Genomic DNA, 27970 nt, shown 5'->3' on the forward strand with positions numbered 1-27970 from the left:
TAAGTGACAACAGCATAAACAGGAGTGATAAATGGCAAGAAGACAGGACCAGGAGCTGTTAAGACTAATGTATAATTTTTATTTCTCTCTCTTACCTGCTTTGTGAATTTGAGTAAGTTACTTAACCTGTCTAATCCTCAGTTTTTCCATTTAAAAAGGTAGAGTATCTGCCCAGCATATTTTTAGGCTTTAAGAACGAAACAAAATATTGTTGGGGTGTTATATAAACACTTACTGTTCCCAAAGATTACTGCCTTTGCTGTCACAGGAGTCCTAGGAAATGTGTGGTTTTACTTTGGGGTCTCTTTCTGATCTCTTTTGTCTTCTGAAAGTTTCTTTCCTCTCTCCCCTGGTGCCTATGGCTTCTTCTAATAAGTTCTTCAATGAAATTGCCCCTCGAAGAGTCCCCTGATCTACCCAGGCTGTAAAATGAAGTCCCACAGTCCATATGGACAATTATGTATAACATGTGGATGGTTGACACCAATGAGTTTCTCTGTATTTTGAAAGAGAAATTTATTAATTCAAATAAAACCGATATACTGAAAGCAAGAAGATATTTGTGAGCAAAGGTGCCCTTCATGGTGCCCCTAATCCTCCTGGCTACCATCCCCAGGCCTCTGAAATTTACCTCCACAGCTGAGAACAACTGTAAGGGACTGAGTCTACCACCGCAAGCACCAGTTCAACCACTAAATCAGGGAGCTCCAGTTCTGGTTTTATGAAATCACAAAATATCACCAGTAATTTCAAAATGTGTCATGACTTTTCAACACCAAATTTATTTGAATTTATTTTACAAAATGTGATTTTGTAACAGCTGATTATGGTAGCTCAGAAAAAGGTCAGGAAACAGCATCACTAATCATCTACCCTCAAAAATTAGTATCTCCAGGCAATTTAGCATTTTCTGCTATATAGAGAATTGCTCAGCTTTTGCCAATGCTAAGTAATTCCAATAATTATGGGTTTGGATTTAAGAAGGTCTTCAAGCTAGAGCTATCAGAATTCAAATTTGGGCAGCAAGACTGTATATACTTTGTAGGTGACAAGCCCAGTTCAAATTAGGTAGAACTACAATTCGTTCATTCATCCCTTCATTCATTCATTCATTTGATATTCAACTATTTATTGAGTTTCTGCTATGGACTTGGCACTGTCCAAGGCACTAAGCATAAAATGGTCAACAAGACAGGCAAGGTTTCTGCTCTAAGGAACTTACATTTTTGTCTACTGGGCAGAAGATAAACAAACATACAAAATATCATCAGTAATAAAAGCTATGGAGAAAATGAAGCAGAGAGATGTAGATGAGTGGCTGGTGCTACTCTTATACTGAGTGATCAAGGAAGGCTTCTCTAATGAAGCGGCATTTAAGGCAAGATCTCGATGACTAAAAGAAGCTGGCCAAACAAAGGTAAGGGAAAAGACTTACAAAGCAGAGGGAACAGTAAGTACAAGTGCCCTAAAGCAGGACTGAGCTAGGCACATACTAGAATTAAAAGTAGGGCCAATGCAGCTGGCATGAAGGGGACAAAGGGAAGAGTGGTAGAAGATGACAGCATGGGAAGAAGTGGGAGCCAGGGCTTTGTGAGGTGGGGGGAGGGGCTTGGGTTTTATTTTACATAATGTAGGAAGAGCTTGGAGGGCTTAAGCAAGGGGTGAGTGACGGCATCTGATTTAAATTTTAAAATTATGTACTCTGGCTTAGCATAGAGAATATAGAGAATGTATTGTAGAGAACAGGAGAAGAACCAGTTAGCCAATGTGTCCAGGTAGAAGTGGTGGTGACTTGGACTGCATGGTAGTACCAGAAATGGAATGAAATTGATGGATTGGGATACATTATGGAGTTAGAAGTAATTGATGTGGCTAATGGAATGGATATGGAGGGTGAGGAAAGTAAAGGAATATGGAAAATTGGGTGGATGGTGGTACCTTATTGCATGAAGAGCTATGCTAACCACTGGTGATAAAACAGAGAAAATTAGAGATAAGATTTCTTCATTCGCAGAGCTCCATTCTAGTGGGGAGAGATGTAATAAGAAAACAAATAAATCAAGTTATACTGGTATCTTATTTGTTATTGAACTGTACAAATGTTGAAAATTGTTTCCCTGTAACAACCAATGAATTTACTCACCGTGAGATTAAATATTTATAATTTTAAGAATTTTAAAGGTGTTGAAAATTTTCTTTTAAATGTTTTATACATCTTATAAACTGTTGAAATCACTTACCATCAAATAATCTGTATTTGCTCTGCGTAAGTAAAAGCACACAGAATATCAGTTGGCGCATAAGATAGTGCGCATTTCCCATGGTGGGGAACATTGAGGCACACCTCTTATATCAATACATGGTAAGTGAAGAGCAATTCAAAATAAGGGGCAAGATTACAAGCAGCTTGCCACATGGTATACTTGAATTCTTGCTTATGGTTCAGTTCTCTCTTTCTATGAAAATTGAGCTCCAAGAATTAAAATAATCATATGACTAATAAAAACTTGAAATTAATACCTAAACTCTTAAGGTTAAAAGGTGTGCTTAAACTAGAATTAGTCTTGTATGTAAGTAATAAAGGCTGCTGTCCTTGTGATGTGATTTGGGATCTTCTTGTAAATCTCTTCCTCCCCACCAATCACATCTGGGGCCATCAGTATCTTTCTCATTCACCACTGTGCCCTCAGTGCCTACACAATACCTGGCACTATATAGTACATGCTCAATAAATATTGGTTGAATATGTGTGTGTGTAATTATATCTTTCAACTAATATTTGAGATCTTATCATTGGTGATCAATTTTGTTTAGACCTTGCCTTCTTACTGGTGTTCTGTTTGTTTGTTTGTTTTCTTAATACAAATATGCCTGTGAATGACAGGCTGTTTCTTAGGTTGATTAAATTTGAATTGATTATATTTATAGCAGGAGAAATGAGAGGACGTGAGAAGACACAGAATTCTCATGGGACAAGATCACTGGAAAGGATGAGGGAAAAGTATGGATACTGACAGCAGAGGTGTCATTATCAACTTCCCCACTTCTAAAATTCATTCGTTTATTTATCAAACATATATTAAGTGCCAACTCTGCCTGGCACCATAGTAGGCAGTAAAGATACAAAAATGAGTAAGATAGGATTTCTCCCCTCAAGTGATTCATGATTTATAGATAGAAATAAACATTTAAACAAAATATTTCCTCCTTTTCCTCACTTTGCACAACCAATCCATCAGTATATCTAGTAGATTCTAATTAGCCCTTTCATCTGTCCCTTTCTCTTTATCCTGATTGCCACTGCCACTAGTCTAATCCAGGCCACCATGTCTTTTATCAAGATTACGTAATAGCCTCTAACAATAATCCTTGCTTTCTTTTTTCTGAACTCCCCTGCACCCCAAATCTATCCATGTCTGCACATCTCTACACTGTACCTTGAGAACTCTTTCTAAAACATTATTCTAGTTTTGAATACTACAATGGCTTTCCATTGTCTTTAGGTTCAAGTCCAATTCCTTAACATGCCTTGCAAGGGCCTTCAAGACTTGATCTCCACTCCTCGCCTCACCAGCCGCTAAACTGTTCCTGGAACACTTCTCCCTCTCTTTATTCACCTGGCTAACTTCTATTTGACCTTCAGATCTCAGCTACCTCAGTTGCTCCAAGTTTTCCTAAGCCTCCCTAGCCCCAACATGATTCTCCCATTATATACTGCTGCAACACCCGATATTTCACTTGCCATAGGACTTATTATACTGAATTTTACTAGTTTGTTTTACTATCTCCCCCCCCCCATTAAGCTGTAAAGCTACCTCAGAATGGACATTAGTCTTAAAAAATGGGTAAGGCACTCAGACAAATGTGGCATCTGGAGGTGGCTATTCCAGGCAGCGGGAGAGGCCTGAGTCATGAACTTGCATGGGGTTTGAAGAAACTATAATGTTATAGCAAGAGACACGGCTGGGGAGGTGAATAACCACCAGTTGTGGAAAGACTTATGTGTTATGTGAAAGTCTGTGAGCTTTATCAAAAAAGGCAAGTGGACTCAATCTGCGTTCCACAGAACCCTGTGAATAGTGCTACCACTGGACCACAAGAAGCCTTTATGTGATTTTTATGTGATTTAGAAAAAGATACTTCAGCAGACACTGGTCAATGCCAGGGCACTTGGCCTGGAGAAAGGGCGTGCCCTGGATTTCTTTCAGTGCTCACTAGCCCCTGCTCCGTCATATATGATGCCCTGACTCTGGATTCCTCAGAGCCCTCTGTGGAGTCACAAACAAGGGACTTTCAACAGGCTCTGCTGTGATTCCCTTCCCTCCCCGCCACAGAAATCACAGAAAGTCTGCCTTTGTTATATACAGACAATTATAAATGTACATTATGTAGCTTCTGAGTAAGATTTCATTTGAAGAAAGGGTTTCTTTGCTTATATTTTTTAAATGTTTGAAAATCTGCTGTAGGCAGTGGAAAGCAATCAAAGACTATTAAATAGGGGAATAAAGCAATCAGGTGTATTTTCAATAACCCCATTCTGGCAATAAATTGGAAGGTGCATTGTAAAGGACAAAACTAGAAACAAGGAGACTGGTTACAAATTTTTTTCCAGAATCTGGGTGATTGACAATAAGAGCCACAGTAGGATAAATGAGTATAAAGAAAAGTTTAAATCTAAAAAACTGTGTGACAGATTGGACGTCTGGCTGAGAGAGAAGGAGAACTCCCCATTTTTGGAGATGGAATGATTGACTTTGATAGAGAATAAAAAGTAAAGTACGTAGTTGTCCATGGAGAGAGAATAAGCATAATTTGGCATTCTGCTGCGTTTGAAGTGCATTCCAGACTTCCAAGTGGAGCTAGGTGGCAGGCTGAGTTAGCCTTGAATTTAGATTTATAAAACACCAGAGTTAGAAAAGAATTGTAAAATCATTGAACTCAACTTAAACAGAGACAAGAAAAAAAAATGCCTTACTTAAATGGAAAGTGTGAGGATTAGAATTCACATCTGGTTTATAACTCACTATTCTTCCCACCATACCATGCTCCTTGTGCTTCTCAACTTTTCACTAAAATGTTCATCGATATCACATAGTCAAATCAAATTAGAATCAGAAAATGTAAAACTATCGATTTCATATATGCTGATCCATATCAATTTCTGGGATTGGAGTAAATCTTAGTAGAAGAAAATAGAAAATCAAATCCAACATTTGAAAATGTATTTCTTAATGTATAGTACTTAATTATAGGTTCTGCAGGGGTACCAGATCTATCTGTAGCTTTTTCATGAGAATCTACCATGCATTTGCATTTCAGGCATTATAGGCAATGAGGACTTGTGTGATTAGGAAACATTTCATGAGGCTGGAGAGTGTGAGCTTGCCTTTGAATGAGGCTGGTTTGAGCTAGGCATTTGGGAGGCAGAAAGCATCATGAAATAAAATGCAGAGACAGGAATGAGCTTGTTATATTTTCAGGACAATGAAGATGTGGATTGACTGAAGCAGGAGTTTGAGAGGTATAAGAAGAGGCTAGATTTAGAAGCCCTTCAGTGACACTCATTCATTCTTAAGTGACAACTGTATAGCAGACACTAGGAATACAAGGATAAATTAACCACAGCTTTGATTTTATATAGGTTAAGTGACTCGACAAATTTTGAGGGAGAGGAAATAATGATAGGGTTGCTTTAGGAAATTGAAGCTGAGCTGGGCTTGCCTGTGGGATGACGTAAAGAGGGACTAGGTAACCTGGCATCAGGGAAACTAGCTAGAAAGCTACTTCATTAATCCAGATGGGAGGTAGCAGGACCTCGTTTCTTGAAAGTTGATATGTAGTCCTGCCTGTGGACAGAGTATTGGACTGAGTGGACTGAGTAATCTCCAGTCCTATGATCCTTTCCCTTTGAAATCCCTACTTAGTGCCTCTTTTCCACGTTGCACTCACCGAGTTAACCTGGCTTGAGATTTGTTACTGGACCCTCTCCTTTTCTGGGAAAGTGCCAAAAGACCAATCACTGACTCTAAAATAGCAATTTCTTCCCCCATTGTGGGAAAGCTGTGATTTTTCCCAGATGACAGCTGCAGAGAATCCTGGAAGGGTTTTATATACGGGAAATGAAGTGGCAAATGGAGAGAGAAAAACAGTATATTCACTGTAGGAGATGGCTTCTACGGATCATAAACTCAAGTTACTCAAGTCAGAGACGAGAGCAGAAGCCCTATTTTTAAAATGTAGAATGGAGTGGCTATCAGTTGGCCTTTGCTGTAGGAAAACAGTAGGGAAAAGAGTCTCATATAAAATGAGTGCTGGAAAATGGCTCTCACACACAGTTTCACGTGGTATGGCAGCTGTGGTCTCCTGGTCCATATTCCCTTAGAGACTTCATTCCAAATAATGAAGAGCTGCAACATTGAAGGGATTGGGTTCAGAGTCAGAGCTCAGAACTTCCAGCACAGTCACCTGGGTCTACATAAGACTGAGTAGTCCTGTTCATTTTAGAATGAACCACACACTAGCCAAGTGGAGTGACCCTTCAGAACCTTGGGCAGTGCTTTTCAGAGTATGTCCCAGACCAACAACACCAGCATTACCTAGAAACTTGTTAGAGAAGTGAATCCTCTTTCCTGCTCCAGACCTACTGAATCACAAACTCTCTGGCAGTGGAGCTCAGCAATCTATGACTTAAATCCTTCAAGTAACTCTAATGCACGCTAAAGTTTGAGAACCCTTTCTAAATCTAGTTTTAAAGTATAGAAATCTGATTCTAAAGTTGAGAACTAGATTTTCTTTAAGAAAAAAATTTAGGTTTTGTTATTTGGCTCGGCTTTACCAATTTCTAGTATGATCCTTAATCCTACTGATGGTTAGCAATTGAGATTGGTCCTTAATTATGTCCCAAAATTATTTTTAACAAACTAGAGAGATATGGATGGTGCAGTGCATAAGCTTTGAGATTACCTAGACAACACTTACTGTCATTATAGGCCTCTTTTAGCTTCAGTTTTTGTTGTAAAATGAAAGAAGCAATATCTACCTTTCAAGGTTTCTGTTTAGATTAAACAGATTAAAGAATATATAAGTGGTACGTAGTGTAAATATCTCCCATTATGTACCAAGGATTATACCGTTTGAATAAACCAGAGACCACAGTTCAGTATAATAAGCACAGTTTAGTGCTTTTATAAATACTGTACTTTTATGAACACAGTATGTACGCCTAATTAAATTTGAATAGCAGATAAACAGAAGTATTTTTTGAGTATAAATATGTCCCAAACATGGTACAGAACATACTTACACTAAAAAGTGTTTATCTGAATAATAATTATTATTGTTTTTATCTGAAATCCAAATTTAACTGAATGTCCTATACTTTGATTTGCTAGGTCTGGTAACTTCATTAATATTTTGTACTGGTTACCTAGTAGAGGGACACTGGACCAGCCAGTTGAGCCAAGGATGACTTCCCAGAAGACAAGATAAACTTGAATTAAGTATTAAAAGGAAAATAGGAATGAGGTAAGGGAGACAGTGCATGCAAAGTGCTGGTCACAAAGTCTGCCTGTATTAGTTAGAAATTTTTGTTGATGAGTAACAAAGATCCACCTGAGCTTACTTAATCAAAAAAGGGAATGAATTAGAAGGACACTTGAAATATCTTCTGAAATTCAAGGCTGGATTGGACAACCATGGACTGAAGCCCTTACTTCTTTCCAAAAATTTGCTTTATTCCCATCTTCTTGCAAATAAGCTTTTGCTACTTTTCAGTCAGTGTGGAAGGAAATGGCCCCAATATGAAGCTTTCAAACTTCTATTTCTTCTGTTTAGATAGAACCTCTGAATCTCATTGTTTCAATTCCAGATTCCCCAAAACAGGGACTGTCAAACTTGACAAGTGATCCATGATAAGCTGTATGAACTGTCACTCTTCCTGCAACCCTGTGAATGTTTGGTAGAGAAAAAGTCCTAGTAGATATTACTACATCAACTCATATCTGATGCTTCCAAAACATCAGTCCTTTACCTTTCCTAGAAAACTGTTAAATTATGCTGATTTTTATTATTTTATTCTCAATTTTAATGGACTAATAGCACCTAGTGAGGTCAATGAAATAAATGGTTTTTTAAGGTGAGAAGTTTCAACAAGGAGGAACCTTAGCCGGTGGCACTTTAAATGTACCCGGTGAACCCACATGTGCTTCATGAGAGGATACAGGAAGACAGCAGACAGACACAATTAAGTAGATTTAGAAAAGGTCATAATGATTTGAAGCCATTTGGGTCAATCTCTGGGTGTGTGTGTGTGTGTGTGTGTGTGTGTGTTGTGTTGTTTTTTCCTTTTCTCTGGTAACGTAAAGCATCTGTCTTTTCTTAAATAAACTTTTGAGGGTCTATTATTTGTTCTTAACCTACCTTTAGTGACTCTAGGAATAAAAGAAAAGTAAGGCATTTTTGCTACCTTAACCTTGAGAGCCTTTCTGGTATCCTTATAGTTCACATAAAATCTATGCAATTATTCTTTTTAAACAGATTCTGATTTTTATAAATCATTGATCTCTTTAAGCACAGACAGTATAATTCCCAGCCAGTGTTTTCCATTTGATAATGTATTATTGCATTTCATCCAGCACATTAAACATTGATCAGCTCTCTCCATGATGTGGCCCTTTGGTCTGTAATTAATTCATCTATTTGACCAAAGAGAGTAGGACTGAGTGGAGACAATAAAGAATAAGCCAATCAAGACCCCAACCCACCCCATCTTAATAACCAGTAAGTTTCAAAATTAAGCTTCAGACCTGTGACCTAAAGCCTCCTTTTGAATCAAGCCTTGAGCGGTCTGAGTGGCTGGATGTGTTTACAGGTGTGGAGTGGGGCAAAGACAGAGTAGGCACGAGCTGGTGCGAATTCTGCCAAGTGTGCTGATCTTTAGAAGCTTTCTCTAAGGCTACCATAAAGCTATAGTTTATATTAGAACTGACTATTTTCTTGATGGTAGGGGAGAGGGAAGATGAAAGGGGAATAAAGCTACACTCCACAAAACAAGACTTACTTAAAAGCCTTATTTTTACATTTTTCTTCCCCCAAGTCCCATTCATTGCATCTCTTTCTCTCTTCTCCATATAAAATTTCAAAAATACTTTCAGTACCTGATGGTAGCCCTCTCTTCCTTTCTGTCCCTTTAGAATTTTTTTTCCCTCCACTATAGTCTTTTCACATCCTTTCTCACGCAAATTGTTCTTGTTTTTTTCATGACTATAATAGCTTACCATTTTTCAGGCACTGTGCTAAATATTTCACATATATTATTTAATCCGTACAGCAATCTTATTATCCCTATTTTCACATGCAAAAGCTGAAGCTTTGAGATGTCAAGTGACTTGCCCAAAGTCACGCAGCTCCTGAGTTCTAGAGCTGGGACAAGATCCCAGTCGTGTCTAGGTGTGGCCAAGGCTCCCAGGTCCATGTTCTTAGGTTCTCTGCGATGATGTATGTCCATTATAGAACTTTTGGAAGAAACAAAAATAGAAATATGCTTTTTGAAACATCTGAATAGGCATATTGCGCTTGCGCGTGGAGGGCCGGAAGTCAAGTCGGAGGCGGAGGTGACTCTGCTTCCGTTTCTGGTTTTGCTCAAACGTTTGGGTTTTCTTCGTGGCCACCCAAGATGAACCGATTCTTCGGGAAAGCGAAAGCCAAGGCTTCGCCGCCCAGCTTGACTAACTGACTGCATTGGCACGGAGGACAGCAGGGCAGAATCCACTGACAAGATTTCTCGGCTGGATGCTGAACTAGTGAAGTTTAAGGATCAGATCAAGAAGATGAGAGAGGGTCCTGCAAAGGTATGAGCAGCAGCGGGACAGTCTTGCCCAACAGTCATTTAACATGGAACAAGCTAATTACATCATCCAGTCATTGAAGGACACCAAGACCACGGTTGATGCTATGAAACTGGGTGTAAAGGAAATGAAGAAAGCATACAAGCAAGTGAAAATCGACCAGACTGAGGATCTACAAGACCAGCTAGAGGATATGATGGAAGATGCAAATGAAATCCAAGAAGCACTGAGTCGTAGTTACGGCACCCCAGAATTAGATGAAGATGACCTAGAAGCAGAGTTGGATGCACTGGGCGATGAGCTTCTGGCTGATAAAGACCGTTCTTATTTGGATGAAGCAGCAGCTGCACCTGCAATTCCAGAAGGTGTTCCCACTGACACAAAGAATAAGGATGGAGTCCTGGTGGGTGAATTCGGATTGCCACAGATCCCTGCTTCGTAGACTTGCATCATTCAAGTACATCATGTAAAATAAACACATATTCTGGGACTAGGAAATAATTATCTTTCCAAGTTTGCCATAACAGATTTAGGTTTCTTTCCTTTCTTTGGAAGAAAAGTTAATTATATTGCTTTCATTTTTTTTCCCGTTAAGAGATTCTTTGCTTGAAGGAAGCTTTCTTCATACTAAATTTTTATTCCTTTTCTTTTATCAAAGACTAACTTACTTAAAATTATCATTGGGTATGTATAACTTCATTCCTTAATAGTAATTTTGAAATAAAACCAAGGAAATGGGAATCTTTAAGTTCTATGACAGCATATCTCCACAATCTCAAATTGACCTGATAAATTGATGACAAAGACGAGATTAGTGGGACTGTCCATATTATGATTCAAAACCATTTTCTCTTGTGGTATTATAGGTTGGTTAAAGTGATGGCCTTTTTTGGTGAGTTTTGTTGTGTCTTGTGAGTAAATCATTACTGTGTCCAATATTGGAATGGAATTATCACTACTGTATTATGGGTGGCTATTTTGATTCTGTGGTTCCTTCAGTATTACAGTGGACTTGTAATCAATAATGAATATTTCTTGATATTTAATGTATAGGACATTTATTTATACTCAATAAATATTTTTCAAAAGGAAAAAAAAGAAATCCATAATCTCCACATCCACAAAGAACCAGAGCTGAAACTTTATCTTTCCTCCCACTATTTTTTAATACATAATAAACAGATTTTTTTTAAAAAATTTTAACACAAGCATTTAGTCATTATTTTTAATGAATTAACATCCTTAAAAAAGTATAAAATCACAAGTCTTGTTTTACAATAGAACATACTTTAATACCTATGAATGAGAGTAGATATTACATGTTATTTTAGATATCTTCAAAGTAGAACAAATAATTTTTAAGTATTAGTTGACTTTTCAGTGATACTGTATCATATTCCAGAATATTTGTTTAGTGCAAATTTTTTTCTTTTGGCCGCATCACACGGCTTGCAGAATCTTAATTCCCTGACCAGGTGTTGAACCCAGGCCTTCAGCAGTGAACACGCCAAGTCCTAACCACTGGACCGCCAGGGAATTGCCTGCTTAGTGCAAATTTTAGATGTGATTCTGTGGACATGTTAGTGATGAAATGTACTTTTTGTTTCAAAGATATTTTCTGCAAGGAAATGTACCAGAATGTCCAAAGGAACTAAGACTAGGAAAAGATTAAAATTAACCTTTTAATTTCATGGATAATACTGGTCCACAAAAAGGATATTGTAGACTTATATCCGAAACAGCAAGCCCTGAAAGAGTGAAACCATCAACTTAATTACGTGGGTACAGTAGGGAGAAAGTTTGTATGTAAATGGCTTTCTAATACAATGTCTCAGAAATACGATAAAGACTTCACTTTTCACTGAAACAGTGTTATTTGAGTTTGAAGCTAGTGGTATATTTATATGTTTCAGAATGAATTCCAGTGCTGCCTTTACTCATGGAGATTATCTACTGGTAGAGAAAGCAAATTAATTCTAAATAGCCATGACCCTCTAGCCAAATGCTATTTCAAGTGATTGGGAGGAAGGAAAGTTGAGTTCCCTAGTTTGGCTTGATATTCTTTCTTTTCTGTTTTAACAATTTGAATATAAACTTCTCCCCTCACATTCCCTGTTTTTTTTTTTTTTTTAAACAATCAACTCTGAGTAACTTTGTATCGGCGTAGGCTCCAGGAAAGGACAAAACTAGATTGGAATCGTGTTGCTGCCCTCACCAACACTGTGACCTTGTCAGTAAAATTTCATTGTCTGTAAAATAAGAATCTATGTTTTATAAATGGTTTGATTTAAACAAGAGCAAATAAGTGAAGTCACTAAAATGATATATGGCACATAGTAGACCCTTTAAAAATTTCAACTTCCATCCTATTTACCTTTCAACAAATTCTGAGCACAGCATCTTTGATTCACCTATCAATAGCTGCAACTCTCTCATATATGGTACGTTACAGTTTACACATACATCCATATATTTGTCTGTCTGGTTACTCCTCTCATTAACTCTAGGCATGCTTACTCTCTATTCATGGGAAACTGAAGTTCAAAAAGATGAAGTGACCACGGTCGCACAGCTGATACACAGCTGGGACTGAAATCCAAACCTCCTGACTGCTAGTCCGGTGGGGTTTTTTTAGTGCACTAAAGCTGCCTACTTTGTCCACATGTTCAGAAAAAAACATCTGATTTAGGCTGTGATTTCCTCACCCCAGCATTTGACAATTAAGGATTCCAGTGTATACAAAAGGAAAAAATTTAGTAGAGTTTGAATAGATAGAGCATCCAGAATTTTCTCTTTAATGTCAGCCACTCCCTTCTATGGAAAGCAGTGTTTTAATATATGATTAGTATGCTGAGCATTGGGTGATGGTAAACATTATGTTTTTGCATTATCATGAGATGACAAAATTACCCACTCTCAAAGGACCAGCTGCTGCAGGGCGGCTGGCACCCGTGATGCCTACATTCTCAAAACTGTTTTAATTGGTAGTTTTCCATGATTTTTTTTTAGTCAGAGAGGAAATGTCTGTATAAACCTATTAAAGCCATAGCATCTGTTATGATGAAATGATACCACTGAATCTTAGTAAGTGAGATTGTTCTAGCTCAAGAATTTGAAGCTAATCAGGGTTCTTATTGAGCCAAAAGTTCCTATCACTCAGTTCCGCAAATAGGTATAGAAAAGTTATGAACAAAAAAGATAGGAAAATTCTTCCCATACTTTTTATATATTTCCACTACCGGGTTATAATTTTAAATTGATGTGCACAACATACATGAAACGATTCGTCACATTAGATGTATGTGTCCTAAGAGGAAAGAACAAATTTTGAAATAAGACCTAGGATCATATCCAATCTCTAATCAAATTGCTGACAGCTTTAGACAAAGAACTTAACCACTTGGAACAACTCTCATCTGTGCAATATGGGTAATAGATCTTATTCCACAAGACTATGGAAGGAATCCAATAGTTAAGAACATTACAAATCAACAAACTGTGCACTGCTACCAATAACAACCATTTATTAGGTGCTTATTACATACTGGGGTCTGTGCTAAGGACTTACATGTACATTACCACATTTAATCTTCCTCATTACCACATTTAATCTTCCCCAAAGTCTTTATCGTAGGTATTACTATTATATCTATTTTATAGATGAGACGATGGAGGCTTAGAGAAGTTAAAAAAAATTATCAGTGTTTACAAACTTAGGAAATAGAGGGCCCAATAATTGAACTTAGACTTGCTCTTTCGTTCATTTAACAAAAATTTGCTGAAGAATAGATCACCTGAACAAAATCAGGCACTGTTTGGAAGAAGGAAGTGGGGAATGGAATGGAAGGGGGTTAGGCAACCAACCATGTCCACTTTATCCTGGCCACTGTGGAGAATGAGTTGGAAGGTGACGAGAGGATCGGAGAGACTAGGTAGGAGGCTGTGGAAGTAGTTCAGGTGAGAGATGATGTTGACTTCAGCCAAGGGGGTAGCACTGGAGATGAGGAGCCTGGATGGACTGTAGATCTACTTTGCAGGTGGAGCCAAATGGGTGGTGGGAGGAGGGGTGAAGCAGGGGTAGCCCCTTATCTCTCACTCTGAGCAACACAGCAAACTGGGATGGGGAACACGAGAACGGATCTGTGGAGTGAGGGGAAGAACGCCTTCTAATCTCAAGTCTTACACCCTTAACCATTATTAATATTCTCACTAATTATTATTGTGAATATAAAAGAGATTTACAGTTCATGGCCACTATGAACTATAAAGTATCTAGAAAGCTTAATGGAAAAGTCAGCTTGTTCCTTCCCATGAAAAAAATGGCAAAAAGGAAAAGTCTAATGTAGGCCGTGTCATAATTCTTAGTTTTCAAAGAAAGTACCTAGGGCAAGGATTGAGATTTTATTTGAATTTTGTGAAATCTGAACTTTAATCCCTATAATATCATGAAATGAATTTGAGGGGAAAAAAAAAAAAACACTGGAAGATAATTTGCCAGAAAGCTAACATTATCTCAGATGATTGAATCATGTATATATTTTTTTCTTTCTACGTGTTATATTGTTCAGATTTTCTAAAATGATTATATATTACTTTTATAGCTAGTAAATTAAAAATTCAAGAAAAACTAATTTATAAAGTTACATTTGCTATGTCTATATAGTCTATGGGAGTAAGTTCTGAGAACCACTCAAAGTGTAACCCTCAGTCAAGCCAATTAAAACCAATCAAAATGCTGATGTGACTGACAGAGACCTTAAAATATGTGTCCTTCTAACTGCCCCCTATGTGATGCAGTCCCAGTCAGAGTGGACTGGAGTTCAGGATGGGACCTGACCAGTAGGGTGGTCAATGTTGGGAAAACTGTGAAGGCTGAGGAGTTCAAGGTTTTCTTGATTTCCTTCATTTGAAGTATTTCTTCCAAATATAAATATTTTTAAATTGCCTATACCTTTTGCCTCCCCACATCTTAAGGTTAGATACTCATAAGATTCTTTCAGAAATTCTCTTAGCCACTCCTGACCTTTGCCTCTTTTCCTTTCTTTCAGGGTCAATGATTGTATCTTACGGGTGAACGAGGTGGATGTGTCAGAGGTTTCCCACAGTAAAGCAGTGGAAGCGCTCAAAGAAGCAGGGTCTATCGTTCGGCTGTACGTGCGTAGAAGACGACCCATTTTGGAGACTGTTGTGGAAATCAAACTGTTCAAAGGGCCTAAAGGTAATAGACACATAAATAACTCACAGTAGAACACCAGTGACAACCTATTCGGCTAAAGATTATGCCATAACCCATCTATGTAGTCCATTCTTTTATTGTCTGATATTCAGCGTTTACCATGAGTTTTGAAATCCTATGATAATGGTAGGTTTTTACGTAGAGTAAAAGAAACCAATACTGTAAATATGAACTCAGAGAAGGAAAGGATAGATTTCTGAAGAAATTTTCTTATAAACAATAAAAACAACAACCATCTACATTTTTCTATAAATTTTTAATCTTACCGGATCATCATGACTTAGCTGGCATGTTAATACTTTCTAACTTTTCAAATGTAAATGGTAACCTCCCTCCTTTAGTAAAATAGTAATGTGAAAAATAATAATTGAAATAGCCTATCCTGAAATAACAATTATTATATTTTTATGACACTTGTGATTTGTTTTGATTTTATAATACTCTTATCTGTTGTATTCAAGTACTACATAGCATTTTATACTTGCAATAGTCAAAATAAGTTAAAATTTATTTTTCTGAAATGTTCACAAATCTCTTGAGGTAATTGCAGTTACCCTGGGGAATCACATAAACAGTAACATGAATCATTATATTAATTTTTAAGAATAGTCCTTTGAGCTCTGCTCTTCAGAATGATGACATTTAATATTAACAGTATTTCAAATATTTTAGAAAAATCAAATAATTGGCTTGAGTATTTTATATATTTTAAAAGATTTTGACTACAGGGTCACTATACTCTTTTAGTAAATTATTTCTCTTTCCCTTAAAATCTGTGTAATCTCTAATGCTATATGTGATTTACAAATAAGCATACCACCTTCTCTGCGAGGTAGTGGTGGGTGATATTTAAGATCTCAGACCCAAGAGTCAGGCAGGACTGAATTTAAAAGCTTGGTTCAGCCACTTACTAGCAGAGTGACGTTGGTTAGACCAACCCCCTTATTAAATGGGGATCATAATGGTAGCATCCCATTGGGCTTATGAGAATTAAACATTTAACTAATAGCTGGCAAGTGGTGAGCAGAAAAGCTTGCTGGTTGAGTGCAGACTCCAGAGCCAAAGTGCCTAAGTTGGAATCCTAGCTCTGCAGCGCACTAGCTGTTTGACCTTGGGCAAATTGCTTAACCTCTCTGAGCCTTAATTTTCTCATCTACAAAATGCAGGTAATAATAGCACTTGCCCCTAGAAATGTTGTGAGGATTAGACGAGTCAATATACATAAGGTGCTTAGAATCATGGCTGGCACAAATTGACAACAAGTATTAACTATACAGTATATACATGTTATTTGTAGTTTGCTCCATATAGTTTCAGCCTTTGCTATAATTGTTTGGTAATCTAATAAAATAATCAAGGATGCCTCATGAGTTAAATTCAAATGCATTAAAATCACAGAATTAATTCTGGGGGAGGTAGGCGGGAAGAAAAGAAGTAAAGCATTTCCATACCACAATGTCTGGTGATATGAAAGAAAAGACCTTCTATCCTACACATGTACTAACATCATATTTGCCATGTGCTTTAAAGTTAAACCAAATGAGCATCCCACTACTTCGATTAAAAAGATATATATAAATAACGTAGATATTTCTACAATTCAATTAACAGCAATTATTCAGCACAGCCTTAAGGCACATCCTAGTTGTAAGCACTCAGCAAAGCATTGCCATCCATCAGGAGGTCATCGAGTGCTGAGTCACTCGATGACCTCCAGCTGCTCAGCAGAGCACTTAAACGTTCTAGGGAATCGATAGCCAAAACTCCTTAATTTTATCAGGAACACATTTTTTTGGGATCTCTATCTTTGGTATTAGGGCCCTAGCTGGTTTACTTCTGTCTGAACTATTTTCTCCTTTGAGCCAGGAGTGGGGCAGGAATTGCCCTGGGACAAAGAGAGTGAGACGTGGGGACCGGTGAGCATTAATCGACCAGGGACCAGGAATACCCAGGCAATAACCCAATGAAAGTATGCAGCATATGGGTGATGGGCTTTTCTTTTCTTTTTTCTTTTTTTTGGTTTATTTATTTATTTTTTTTAACATCTTTATTGGAGTATAATTGCTTTACAATGGTGTGTTAGTTTCTGCTTTATAACAAAGTGAATCAGTTACACATACACATATGTTCCCATATCTCTTCCCTCTTGCGTCTCCCTCCCTCCCACCCTCCCTATCCCACCCCCCCCATCCCACCCCTCTAGGTGGTCACAAAGCACCGAGCTGATGGGTGATGGGCTTTTTCTACTGGGGAAAGGAGAACCAGGAAACTTGTAGAGCTAACTTTACATCCCTGAAAGCAGGCTCCTGCCAAATTCCTGTAGAGGGCTGTGGGCCTATTGGTCCTGTTGGGATTATGTTGAGTCAGTCATACTTTTTTGTACTGTCACCATACAAAGATCACTGATGGGGATTTGTTTCTCTATATAGAGCTTATTGATTTACAGGGAAAGAAACTGTTTTAGTCACTGTTTAAATCCCTGATGCCTTTCCCTGTGCCTTGAACGCAGGAAGTGCTGAATCAGAGTAAATTGGATTCTACACTAAATCTGATGATACCTTGCAGTCTTAACCTCCCTTGGCACCTTTATTCTTTATTTTTGAATGATGATATATATTTTTTTAATTTCTGTCAATGTTTAACTCATGCCATGGAAACTCTTATGCAGTGGAGACAATGAAGATGAATCAGATGTGCTTCTAATGGGAGAATCAGAAAGTTCTAATGGGAGAGAGAGACATAAAGCCAACTCACTTTAACGCTAGACAGAATAAAATCAGCTCTGTGGTTGAACTTGAGCCATGATTCAAATTGAACAAAGAGGAAGATGTGATTCATCTTAATCAGGAGATCCAAAATGCTCCAGAGAATTTAAAATTTAATATGTGCTTTCAGACCCTTATCTTCCCTTCACTGAGCATGTGGGCATTCTCAGTAGTAAATATCAACACTCTTGCCAACTGGGCTAACTAGCCTCAATGATGAGTATATAATACAGAGCTAACTGAATGTGTTCATTAATTTAGTTCTTCAGTGATTCAACAAATATTTATTAAGTATTTACTGTGGACTTGACACAGACCCAGACAATGAGGATTCACAAAGAAAACAGAGAGAATTCTTGCTCAGGAAGATTATGGTCTGATGTAGAAAACACCTATAATATAAATTGGGAAACATGCTATGAATAAGCATAAATGATTAAGGAGGCACGAATTAAATAGTGGGTCAAAGAAGACTTCCCTGAGGAAGTGCCACTTAAGCTAAACTTTGAAATACAAATAAAATTAGAAGTTAGCTGGACAAAGAGTGGAGGAGAGTATCCAGACAGAAGTAAAAAGCATGTGTGTATGAAGGCCCCAGTGTAGGAAAGATCATACCTTCCAGGAACGGAAGGAAGTCAGTTATGATTGAAGTTGAATGACAAGATAGTGAATGACACGAAATGATATTGTCAAGGTGAGCAGGGGCCAGATCATGTACAGCTTCGTTGACCGTATTTACAGATTTGTTATTTTATTTCAAGTGCAATGGGAAGTTCTTGCAACATGTTCAGCATGTGATATGGTCAAATTTGTTGTTTTTAGAGGATCACTCAGCTGCTGTAAAGAAAATGCATTGAAGGGGGCAAGAGTGGGAACAGAGATCAGTTAGGGGACACTTGGAGAAGGTAGAGAAAAATGGATGGTGAAGATATAAGTGATGCCACTTATTGGTAATCTAGGTGTGGGGTATGTCCAAGGTTGAGGCCCTTGGACATATTCTAACTGGTCCTTCTAATAGAGCAATCTAATGGATTGGGGTGCCATTTGTGAGATGGGGAAGGCTGTGGAGGAACCCCTATGGGGACTCTACTGGACATGTTGAGAAGACTGTGAAGATTCTGAAAAGGAGGCAGAACTGGAAAACATCTGTCTGAAAACCCTGTTAATACTCTGAATTTTTCCCATTTTTTATGAAATATCTGGAGTTGGGGAAATACCTGAATAATTGACTTTCTCACTTTTACCAATAGTCTTTAATATAAAAATCATGAATATGGCTACTTTAGCTATTTTGAACAGTTATAAACCTTTAGTAGATCTATTTTATAGACATTCTTAATGCCCCAGACCATTTTTGTTTGGGGATTATTTTTGGTTTTGTTTATTTGTTTGTACATGGGACAGAAGGTAAACAGTGTTACTCCTTTTTGTTATATAGATGCAATGTTAAGGGATTCCTTGAAAAAATAATTTGTGGTAGAATTAAATTTACAGTTTTCCAATTTATACCCTTATGTTTATTCCACCTATTGTACAAATCACTAATTCTGAGATGATCTTTGATGTATGTGATTTATCTTTATAGCAGTACTAACCTTCCCAATATTCAATTAGAATCATCTGGCTGATGATTTATAGCCATGTATTTCAGTAAGGGATATTTGGGTAATATGCACTACTGATTTAGAATGTCTCTTCTTAACAATATATAAAAATTTCCCTAACCTCACAGTGATAGATTTGGTCATTGCAAGCAGCTGGGGTGTCTGTGTGCAGGCAGTCAGTTGAGAAAAAAATGGCTAATTATGTATAGGAAGTCGTGATTAGGCAAATCCATTTAGACTTGCCAAGCAACCAACAATATGCGAGGAAGAGAATCTGAAGTGTGCATGTGGTTTCCCAGGAAATAGGTCTATAATAAAAGTCTTTCTAGTGACTTTCCCAAGGACACTCTAAGTCATAATTTCTCAGGAACTAGATAAGTAAACACTTGTAGACTGTTGGTTTCTGTGGCCTAAGCCAAAGAAGCCTAAACCTATATAAGAAATGAGATGCCTTCTAAGATGTTCTTGCTGCTTACAGATAATATAGCTAGTTGAAGGCCAAGTTCTAGAACTGAAATGTTAAGGTCATAGCATTGTTAAATCCAAAGGTAGACTTTATTTAACCACCTTATTTTTTAATAAAAAGTCAAAGAGTGGTAAATTCTGTCTAGCAAAAAATTTCATCAATTCTACATTATTTTTTTAAATGTTTTTAAACATCTTCAGTTTTAATTTCTTCATAGTTATATACATTTTTGCAGTTATAAAAGTCTGTAACAGTGCGAACTGCAAATGCAGTGAAGAATGCTCTCAGCTTTGCACAAGAAGTAAAAATAACTATAAAACACACTGACTGTAAAAGTCACTATACTAATGGCCATTTATAATGTGTATAATTCAACCATTAGAGAAGCCACATATGTAGTGATGAAGTTGCTGGACGTCTCTCTAAGTAGCTATGAAAACTAGAGTAAGTGTCTTAACCTCTTTGTGCCTCACCTTCCTCGTCTGCAAAATAGATGTAATTTGAGTATCTAATTCATAAGGTTATTTTCAGGATAATAATTGTAAATTCTCAATACATATTTAATTATTTTTACTCTTTTTATTATCATAATTGACTAAAAGTTGAATAAAGAAAAGCAGCAAAGCACATACTCATTCTGGTGCTTTATAGTGCTTCCCATAGCATTTTACACAATCCAGTCCTTTAGTAAGTGTTAATATTTCTTGGATTAAAGACTCAAAAGTTAATTAAAAGTTTTTAATATTAAGCAATTTCAGATGAAGCCAATATATATTTTCATGCATTGACTCAGATTTCTGCATGTATATACACACACACATATATTTTTAATATATTGGTGTTAGCATCTGTATGTGCACATATATAGTATGTTCAGCTGTGTTGTTCTCTCTAGCTCTATATAAATTTATTTCTAACAGGTCTGAGTTACGATGTGGTGTATGAATCTATGTTTTATGAAAATGTGCATATATGTCTGTTTGTATTTTTTAGTTTTCCTAGTTTGGGCATAGATTTCAGTAGCCTCCATGTGTAGAAATATCTCCAAGCATGTTGTAAACTGACCTCATGATGTCTCCTCAGGGTCAGCTTCCACCGCCTGCCCTCCACCAGTACAATCTGCTCCATTAAAAAGTTCAAAGTCCTTTTCTTTTGATTCTTCTTTCTTCTTTGCCACCTTTATTAAATCAGGCATCATGTCCTTTGGAAACTACCTCCAACATAACTAGTCTTCTCTTTAAAATCTCCACTGCCATTACTATGGTGTTCATATCTTCATTATGTCTTGTCTGATCTACTGTAATAGACTCCATTGCCAATCCCTCCCTTCCATTCCCACACACTTCTAGATCAATCTTCCAAAAATCGCAGCTCTGTTAATTGTTCTCCCCTGCTCAAAAGTCTCTAGTGGTTCTTCCCTGGCACTAGGTAAAAATCTAAATTTCTTGTTACAGTATTTCACACCCTCTATGATCTCCCTCTCCAGCAACAAAATTTGATTTCAGCCTTTTCTTCTCTCTTCTCTCATTCATCCGTCTTCTTATCCTGGTAAGCTGGACAATGCACAATTTCTTAAACACATGCCATACTTTCCTGCCTCTAAGGCTTTGTTTGTCCTGTTCCCACCTTTGGAATGCGTTTCCTTACCACTGTGATCACTACCTTTTGGCATCATATCCATCCTCAAGAGCCAAGCCAGTTCAATTCTATCTCCTCCACAAAGCTATTACTAATCGATCCAATCAGAAGCAGCCTTTCACTTCTAAGAGCTTCTAAAATACTTAATTTCTTCCTCTTCTGTTCATTTTTTGGTTACCGGACCATCCAAGTAACCTTAACACATAGAAAAGATAGATATCAACAGCCCAAATTAAGGAGATAAACAAGCTGCAAAGTCTAACACTTAAGACACTGAGTTTATGATCTCTACCCTGGGCTGTGCTAAATTTGAAGCATTTAATGAACACTTAAAAGGGAAGTACAAGTCCTAGGTTTAGTCTGCGACCAAACTCTGTGTCGCAAGTGGGAGGAATTGGGGTGGAGAGATGGAGTAGAGTCCAAGACAGGTCATGCTCATCACTGCAGTATGGCAGGGGGAAAAAGCAAGGGCCAAGATGGAAGCTGAATGATTTTACTGCCAAGAGGAGTTTCTTATGAGGAAAACCCTTGCATGGGCCCCTTACAGAAACTATCCATTCAAAAGATTGGGATAAACAGTATTTGAAGCATCTAGCACTTTGCTTAACAGGCCAAGTAATCAAAAACCAATTTCCAGGTTATTGAGGATTTTTATTTTATTTTTTCTTAATAACCTACAAAACAGATTTATTGTCCAGCCTGGTTAAATATCAACTTAGCATGCCTCTGATATTACAGACAATTTCTCAAATATCTAACTGGAATGAAGTTTACGACTTGTCTCGATCTCTGCATACTCAATTCTTTTCTCTCATCTGTCCTTCTTCCTCCATCTGTTCTGGTCTTTTTTCTCTCTGACACTAACGTGGCCAGAGTAAACTTTCTCAGAGTTGATATGAGAAACTCAACTGGTAGTTTTCAGGGATGGTCATTTGGTAAATTAACTATTTCACAACTTGATTTTTGGTATATAGACCTAGAGCTGCAGGTATTGAGTATATAACAAGTGCTCGATGAACATTTGAATGAGCTAAGATTTTAATTGAAAATTGAGTGTACCGGCCTTACAACATAGTATAGAGATTGCCTGCACTGAAATTCTTCTTTTTATCCCATCTGTCCATGGATAATTTTGCTGACGGCGTTCTATAACAAGTTGGACAACTACCACCTGACCATGATAACTTGGGAATGTTTAGGTTAGCAAAGTTTTCAGTTGTCCAGAATTCAGCTGTTCATACCCAAATGGATCACCAGACCACTGGGTAAAAACTGAACACAACGGTTATGCAGTGATTTTGATTGCTGGCATCCAACCATCTACTGCATCAAGGGACGCCATACGTTTTCCCCTTTCTTGCCATGGGATAAATTATAATGTATATTCATTTTTCAATGCACATATAAATGTGTCTCTGAATGCAAGGCACCATTTACTCTTTATTCAGGCCCCTGTCCCAGGCTTTGAGTTCTAAGTGGTAGGTAGACTTCTTTGTGGTGAAGGGCCTTTCTGAATAATGGTTTGACACTTTTTCTTTTCTTTTTTTTTTTTTTTAAAGCAGAGGGAGTTTTATTTATTATTTATTTATTTATTTATTTATTTATTTATTTATTTATTTATTTATTTATTTTTGGCTGCGTTGGGTCTTCACTGCTGTGTGCGGGGCTTTCTCTAGTTGCAGCGAGTGGGGACTACTCTTCCTTGCAGTGCATGGACGTCTCATTGTGGTGGCTTCTCTCATTGAGGAGCACAGGCTCTAGGCGCATGGGCTTCAGTGGTTGTGGCTCACGGGCTCAGTAGTTGTGGCGCATGGGCCCAGTTGCTCTGCAGCATGTGGGATCCTCCTGGACCAGGGACTGAACCTGTGTCCCCTGCATCAGCAGGCGGATTCTTAACCACTGCGCCACCAGGGAAGTCCCAATGGTTTGACTCTTAATAAGCACAAATGGCAATTCAGCTGTTTGGCATGAGATCTCAAAATACTACATTTTCCTTTTAGTGCTAAATTTTTTTCAGTCCTTTTGAATTACCCAAATTGTTCTCTTGGAGGATGTGTAGTGCAACGTTTTACTGAAATATAATATTCAGAGTCTAAAAGAAAATGCCTAACTACGTGCTAAGCCAGGGAAATAGTCTTCTTAGAAATAAATTGTGACTAAATCACCACTCTCTGATCTCCCAAAGAACAAATACTTCTTTTTTAAATAATTGGACAAAGGACAACATATTTGATGAGTTCACCTTGTTCCCAGGCACTTTCTGTAGAATTTCTTTGATATGTACATGGTTAGTTTCTGATCATTTCTGGATAAATGATATGTACTTGTGGGTTGGGAGGCTCTTTCTCTAAGCTGATATTTGGTCAGTCTTTGTAATGACATCTGTAAAAAAGCTCTCTCCTGAGCCTTGTAGCAAGTGCTTCATTCATGAAAAAACAAACTACAAATATTTCTACTATAGTCCCCACTGTTCTGTACATTATAACATTATAGGAGAGTAAAAACAATTAATTATATTTACTAAATCCTTTTGGAAATTAAGGAATGATGCCCCACCTCTCATTTGCCCTTTGAGGTTAACACTTGGCCACTGTTTCTTTTCTTACTTCTTTGCTGTTTAAAGCTAGTTCATGAATTTTAACAGAATTTATGGTCAATGGCTTTTTGAAAGTCAAAATTATTTTTACCATGAAAACTTCAGATATAAAAAAATGCCTTGTACTAGATGTAGTTCGGTTTTTTGACATTCAAAAGTTTTATAATTCACATAGAAAACACCGTTTACCTAGCTGTGAATATTTGCTCAGGTAAATACTTACTTGTATAGCATTTTTTTCAATTTTTTTAATTAAAGTATACTTGATTTATAATATTTTGTTAGATTCAGGTATACAGCAAAGTGATTCAGTTATTTTTTTCTGATTATATTCCATTATAGGTTATTACACAATATTGAATATAATTCCCTGTGCTATACAGTAAATCTTTGTTGCTTGTCTATTTTATGATATCTGTTTATCTCATACTCCTAATTTATCCCCCTTCCCCCTCCCCTTTGGAAACCATAAATTTGTTTTCTATGTCTGTGGGACTGTTTCTGTTTTGTATATAGATGCATTTGTATGTATACTATTTTTTAAAGTTTTAAAAGTAAATGTGTTGCTGTGGTAAATACTATGACTATAAATCTTTCCAATTTAGGATCAGCAACAAAGCAATTTCATGAAAAGATTTTAGGATATGGACAGCATCTAAGTGTTTAAACCCTTGTTTTACCTAACTGTTAAATGGGCATATTAAGTAGCCTTGGTTAGTGTGAGCATTTAATGAGATACCTGGTACATCTCAGTGCCCAATAATGTTAAAGTGTTCTCCTTCCTTGTTTATATTTTTAAGAAGCAAATATGTGCAGAAAATAATCCTCCATTCACTCAAGAAATATTTTATTTCAAAAACATTTATTAAACCAGGCATTCTAAGTGCTAAATCAAAGGAGTGACAATAAATATTTTTGGCTTTTCTCTCAAGTACCTTCCTAGAAAACTGGCATTCACCTAGACTGAAATAATGCAGTCCTTTTCTGCTAGCTGGCACTGACTTCATGCTAAATTCATCATGGTCCCCTAACTAAATCCATTTTGGTTCCCCAACTCACCAACCAGTGTACATTAAATTCTTCTTCTTCTCTGGCACACTGAGATCTAATAAAACTAAAGATTGCAGTATTTTTTATTCATGGACCATGACTCTGAATGCCATTAGCTGTCAGTCAGAAGTCTTGTACTACTACATGGACTTTGTCTCTGAGCGTAATTCAATTGCAGCGAGATAGACACGTCATTCCTTACAGAAAAGTTAATAGGAAAGATTAAAAAAAAAATCTCTGCTTTTAATACCCATAAAGAAAGCCAACTTAGGAATTTTAAACATGGAATATGCTATGGGCTAGCCAATTATGAGATCCCACCAAAAATCCACTGTAAGTAGGAAATTTTCACAGTAAAGATGATATTAGGAAAGGTTGAGAATTATCAGTCAAGGCTAAACAGAGAGCAGATGAAAAGACAAAGCTTAGAATGGGAGAAAATATTTGCAAATGAAGCAACTGATAAAGGATTAATCTCCAAAATTTACAAGCAGCTCATGCAGCTCAATATCAAAAAAACAAACAACCCAATCCAAAAATGGGCAGAAGACCTAAATAGACATTTCTCCAAAGAACATATACAGATTGCCAACAAACACATGAAAGGATGCTCAACATCACTAATTATTAGAGAAATGCAAATCAAAACTACAATAAGGTATCACCTCACACCGGTTAGAATGGCCATCATCAAAAAATCTACAAACAATAAACGCTGGAGAGGGCGTGGAGAAAAGGGAACCCTCTTGCACTGTTGGTGGAATGTAAATTGATACAGCCATTATGGAGAACAGTATGGAGGTTCCTTAAAAAACTAAAAATAGAACTACCATACGAGCCAGCAATCCCACTACTGGGCATATACCCTGAGAAAACCATAATTCAAAAAGAGTCATGTACCACAATGTTCATTGCAGCTCTATTTACAATAGCCAGGACATGGAAGCAACCTAAGTGTCCATCAACAGATGAACAGATAAAGAAGATGTGGCACATATATACAATGGAATATTACTCAGCCATAAAAAGCAACAAAATTGAGTTATTTGTAGTGAGGTGGATGGACCTGGAGACTGTCATACAGAGTGAAGTAAGTCAGAAAGAGAAAAACAAATAGCGTAGGCTAACACATATATATGGAATCTAAAAAAAAAAAAAAAAAGGTTCTGATGAACCTAGGGGCAGGACAGGAATAAAGATGCAGACATAGAGAATGGACTTGAGGACATTGGGGAGGGGGAAGGGTAAGCTGGGACGAAGTGAGAGAGTAGCACTGACATATATACACTACCAAATGTAAAATAGATAGCTAGTGGGAAGCAGCCACATAGCACAGGGAGATCAGTTTGGTGCTTCGTGACCACCTAGAGGGGTGGGATAGGGAGGGTGGGAGGGAGACGCAAGAGGAAGGAGATATGGGGATATATGTATATGTATAGCTGATTCACTTTGTTATACAGCAGAAACTAACACACCATTGTAAAGCAATTATACTCCAATAAAGATGTTTAAAAAAATAAATAATAAAAATAAATAAATAAATAAAAAGTGAGCAGTTACGAAGAGGGAAGAGTAAAAATAACAAAGGAAACAAACGAGGCACATTTTTCTAGGCGAGTCAGTGCCTTACAGTCCTGAATGAAGACATACATAATTTGTTCAGTCTAGCACATTAGTCTTAGGAAGAAAGAGTTCAACAGTTGCTTCCCAGGAACCTAAAATACTCATTGAATATTCATGAGTAGTTGAATCATACGGGAAAATTTAGCCTTCACAGATCAATTCATTTGAATAAACTGTGGTACCAGTTTTTAAAAATCATGATAATTTTGATGTCCAAGCATTCCTATTTATCAAATATTCTAATCTCTCAAAATACGCACATTCACTCATGTGTTTAGTCAAATATTAATTGACTACCTCCTGACTATGTGACTAAAAGTTGGAGATAGAGACCCAGTGTGCCCTTGAGGGAGATAGTGGTCCCAGCATAGTGTGTGAAATGTACATATACATAGATAATAACAAATTCCATCCGATAAATATATATATAGGCTTTTATGAGGAAGTCTTGACCAAGACTTCAGCTTCTACTTTAATGCTCTGGGAAGAAACAGCTTTTCAGCACTGGTAATAGCTATTCACTTGGGAGATTGCCCCAATCATTGGATTTATTTCCCTATAATTGAGCTGAAAGTTGGAGTTTTTTGAAATTGTCCGTCAATTTTATTTCTGCCCTTTCCAGCTATGATGACAACTCTTCATAGAAGAGCCCTTCATACATTTGTAGGCTACTGTCAATTCTCCTCTTAGGCCTCTCTCCTTTAGACTAAGTAATCCCAGTTTATTAACCATTCTGGATACAGTGTGATTTTCAGACCCTTTATTTTACTGTTTCCATACTATTAATTTTTTCAAGTTTGGCAATATCCTACCCAAATAACAATACATAGAGTTACATAGAGAGATCCATTGATATGCTTGTAAGTGCAGACCATGGTGAATAGGGTTCTTTATGTGAACTCCATACTCTGATTATTTATTATAATATAAAATTGTGTTGACGTTGTTTTTAAGATTCTTTTTGTTGGTTCATATCAAGATTATAGACAGTTAAATACTTCATATGAATCACTGGCTATCAGATATATTACACTCTATTTTAGAATAATTGACTTTTAATGTAAATTTATAAATTGATATTTATCTCTATTAAATATAATATTGTTAAACTGAGCTTAACATCCAGAGCTATTGATATCATTCTTTT

General features: G+C 37.1%; 1 protein-coding gene and 1 pseudogene across 8 annotated transcripts in view; both read left to right on the top strand.

Moving 5' to 3' along the window:
- Positions 1-27970, top strand: part of DLG2 (discs large MAGUK scaffold protein 2) — an 802852-nt gene that overhangs the window by 211592 nt on the left and 563290 nt on the right. For all 8 annotated transcript variants that reach the window (XM_061202775.1, XM_061202776.1, XM_061202777.1 and 5 more), the window contains one exon: positions 14894-15063. In XM_061202775.1, the coding sequence (XP_061058758.1) occupies positions 14894-15063 (170 nt within the window). The remainder of the gene's footprint in view (positions 1-14893; positions 15064-27970) is intronic.
- LOC133099241 (charged multivesicular body protein 5-like) lies at positions 9674-10342 on the top strand (annotated as a pseudogene).

This window comes from Eubalaena glacialis, chromosome 10, assembly GCF_028564815.1.
Source record: "Eubalaena glacialis isolate mEubGla1 chromosome 10, mEubGla1.1.hap2.+ XY, whole genome shotgun sequence".
In the NCBI taxonomy this organism is placed as follows: Eukaryota; Metazoa; Chordata; class Mammalia; order Artiodactyla; family Balaenidae; genus Eubalaena; species Eubalaena glacialis.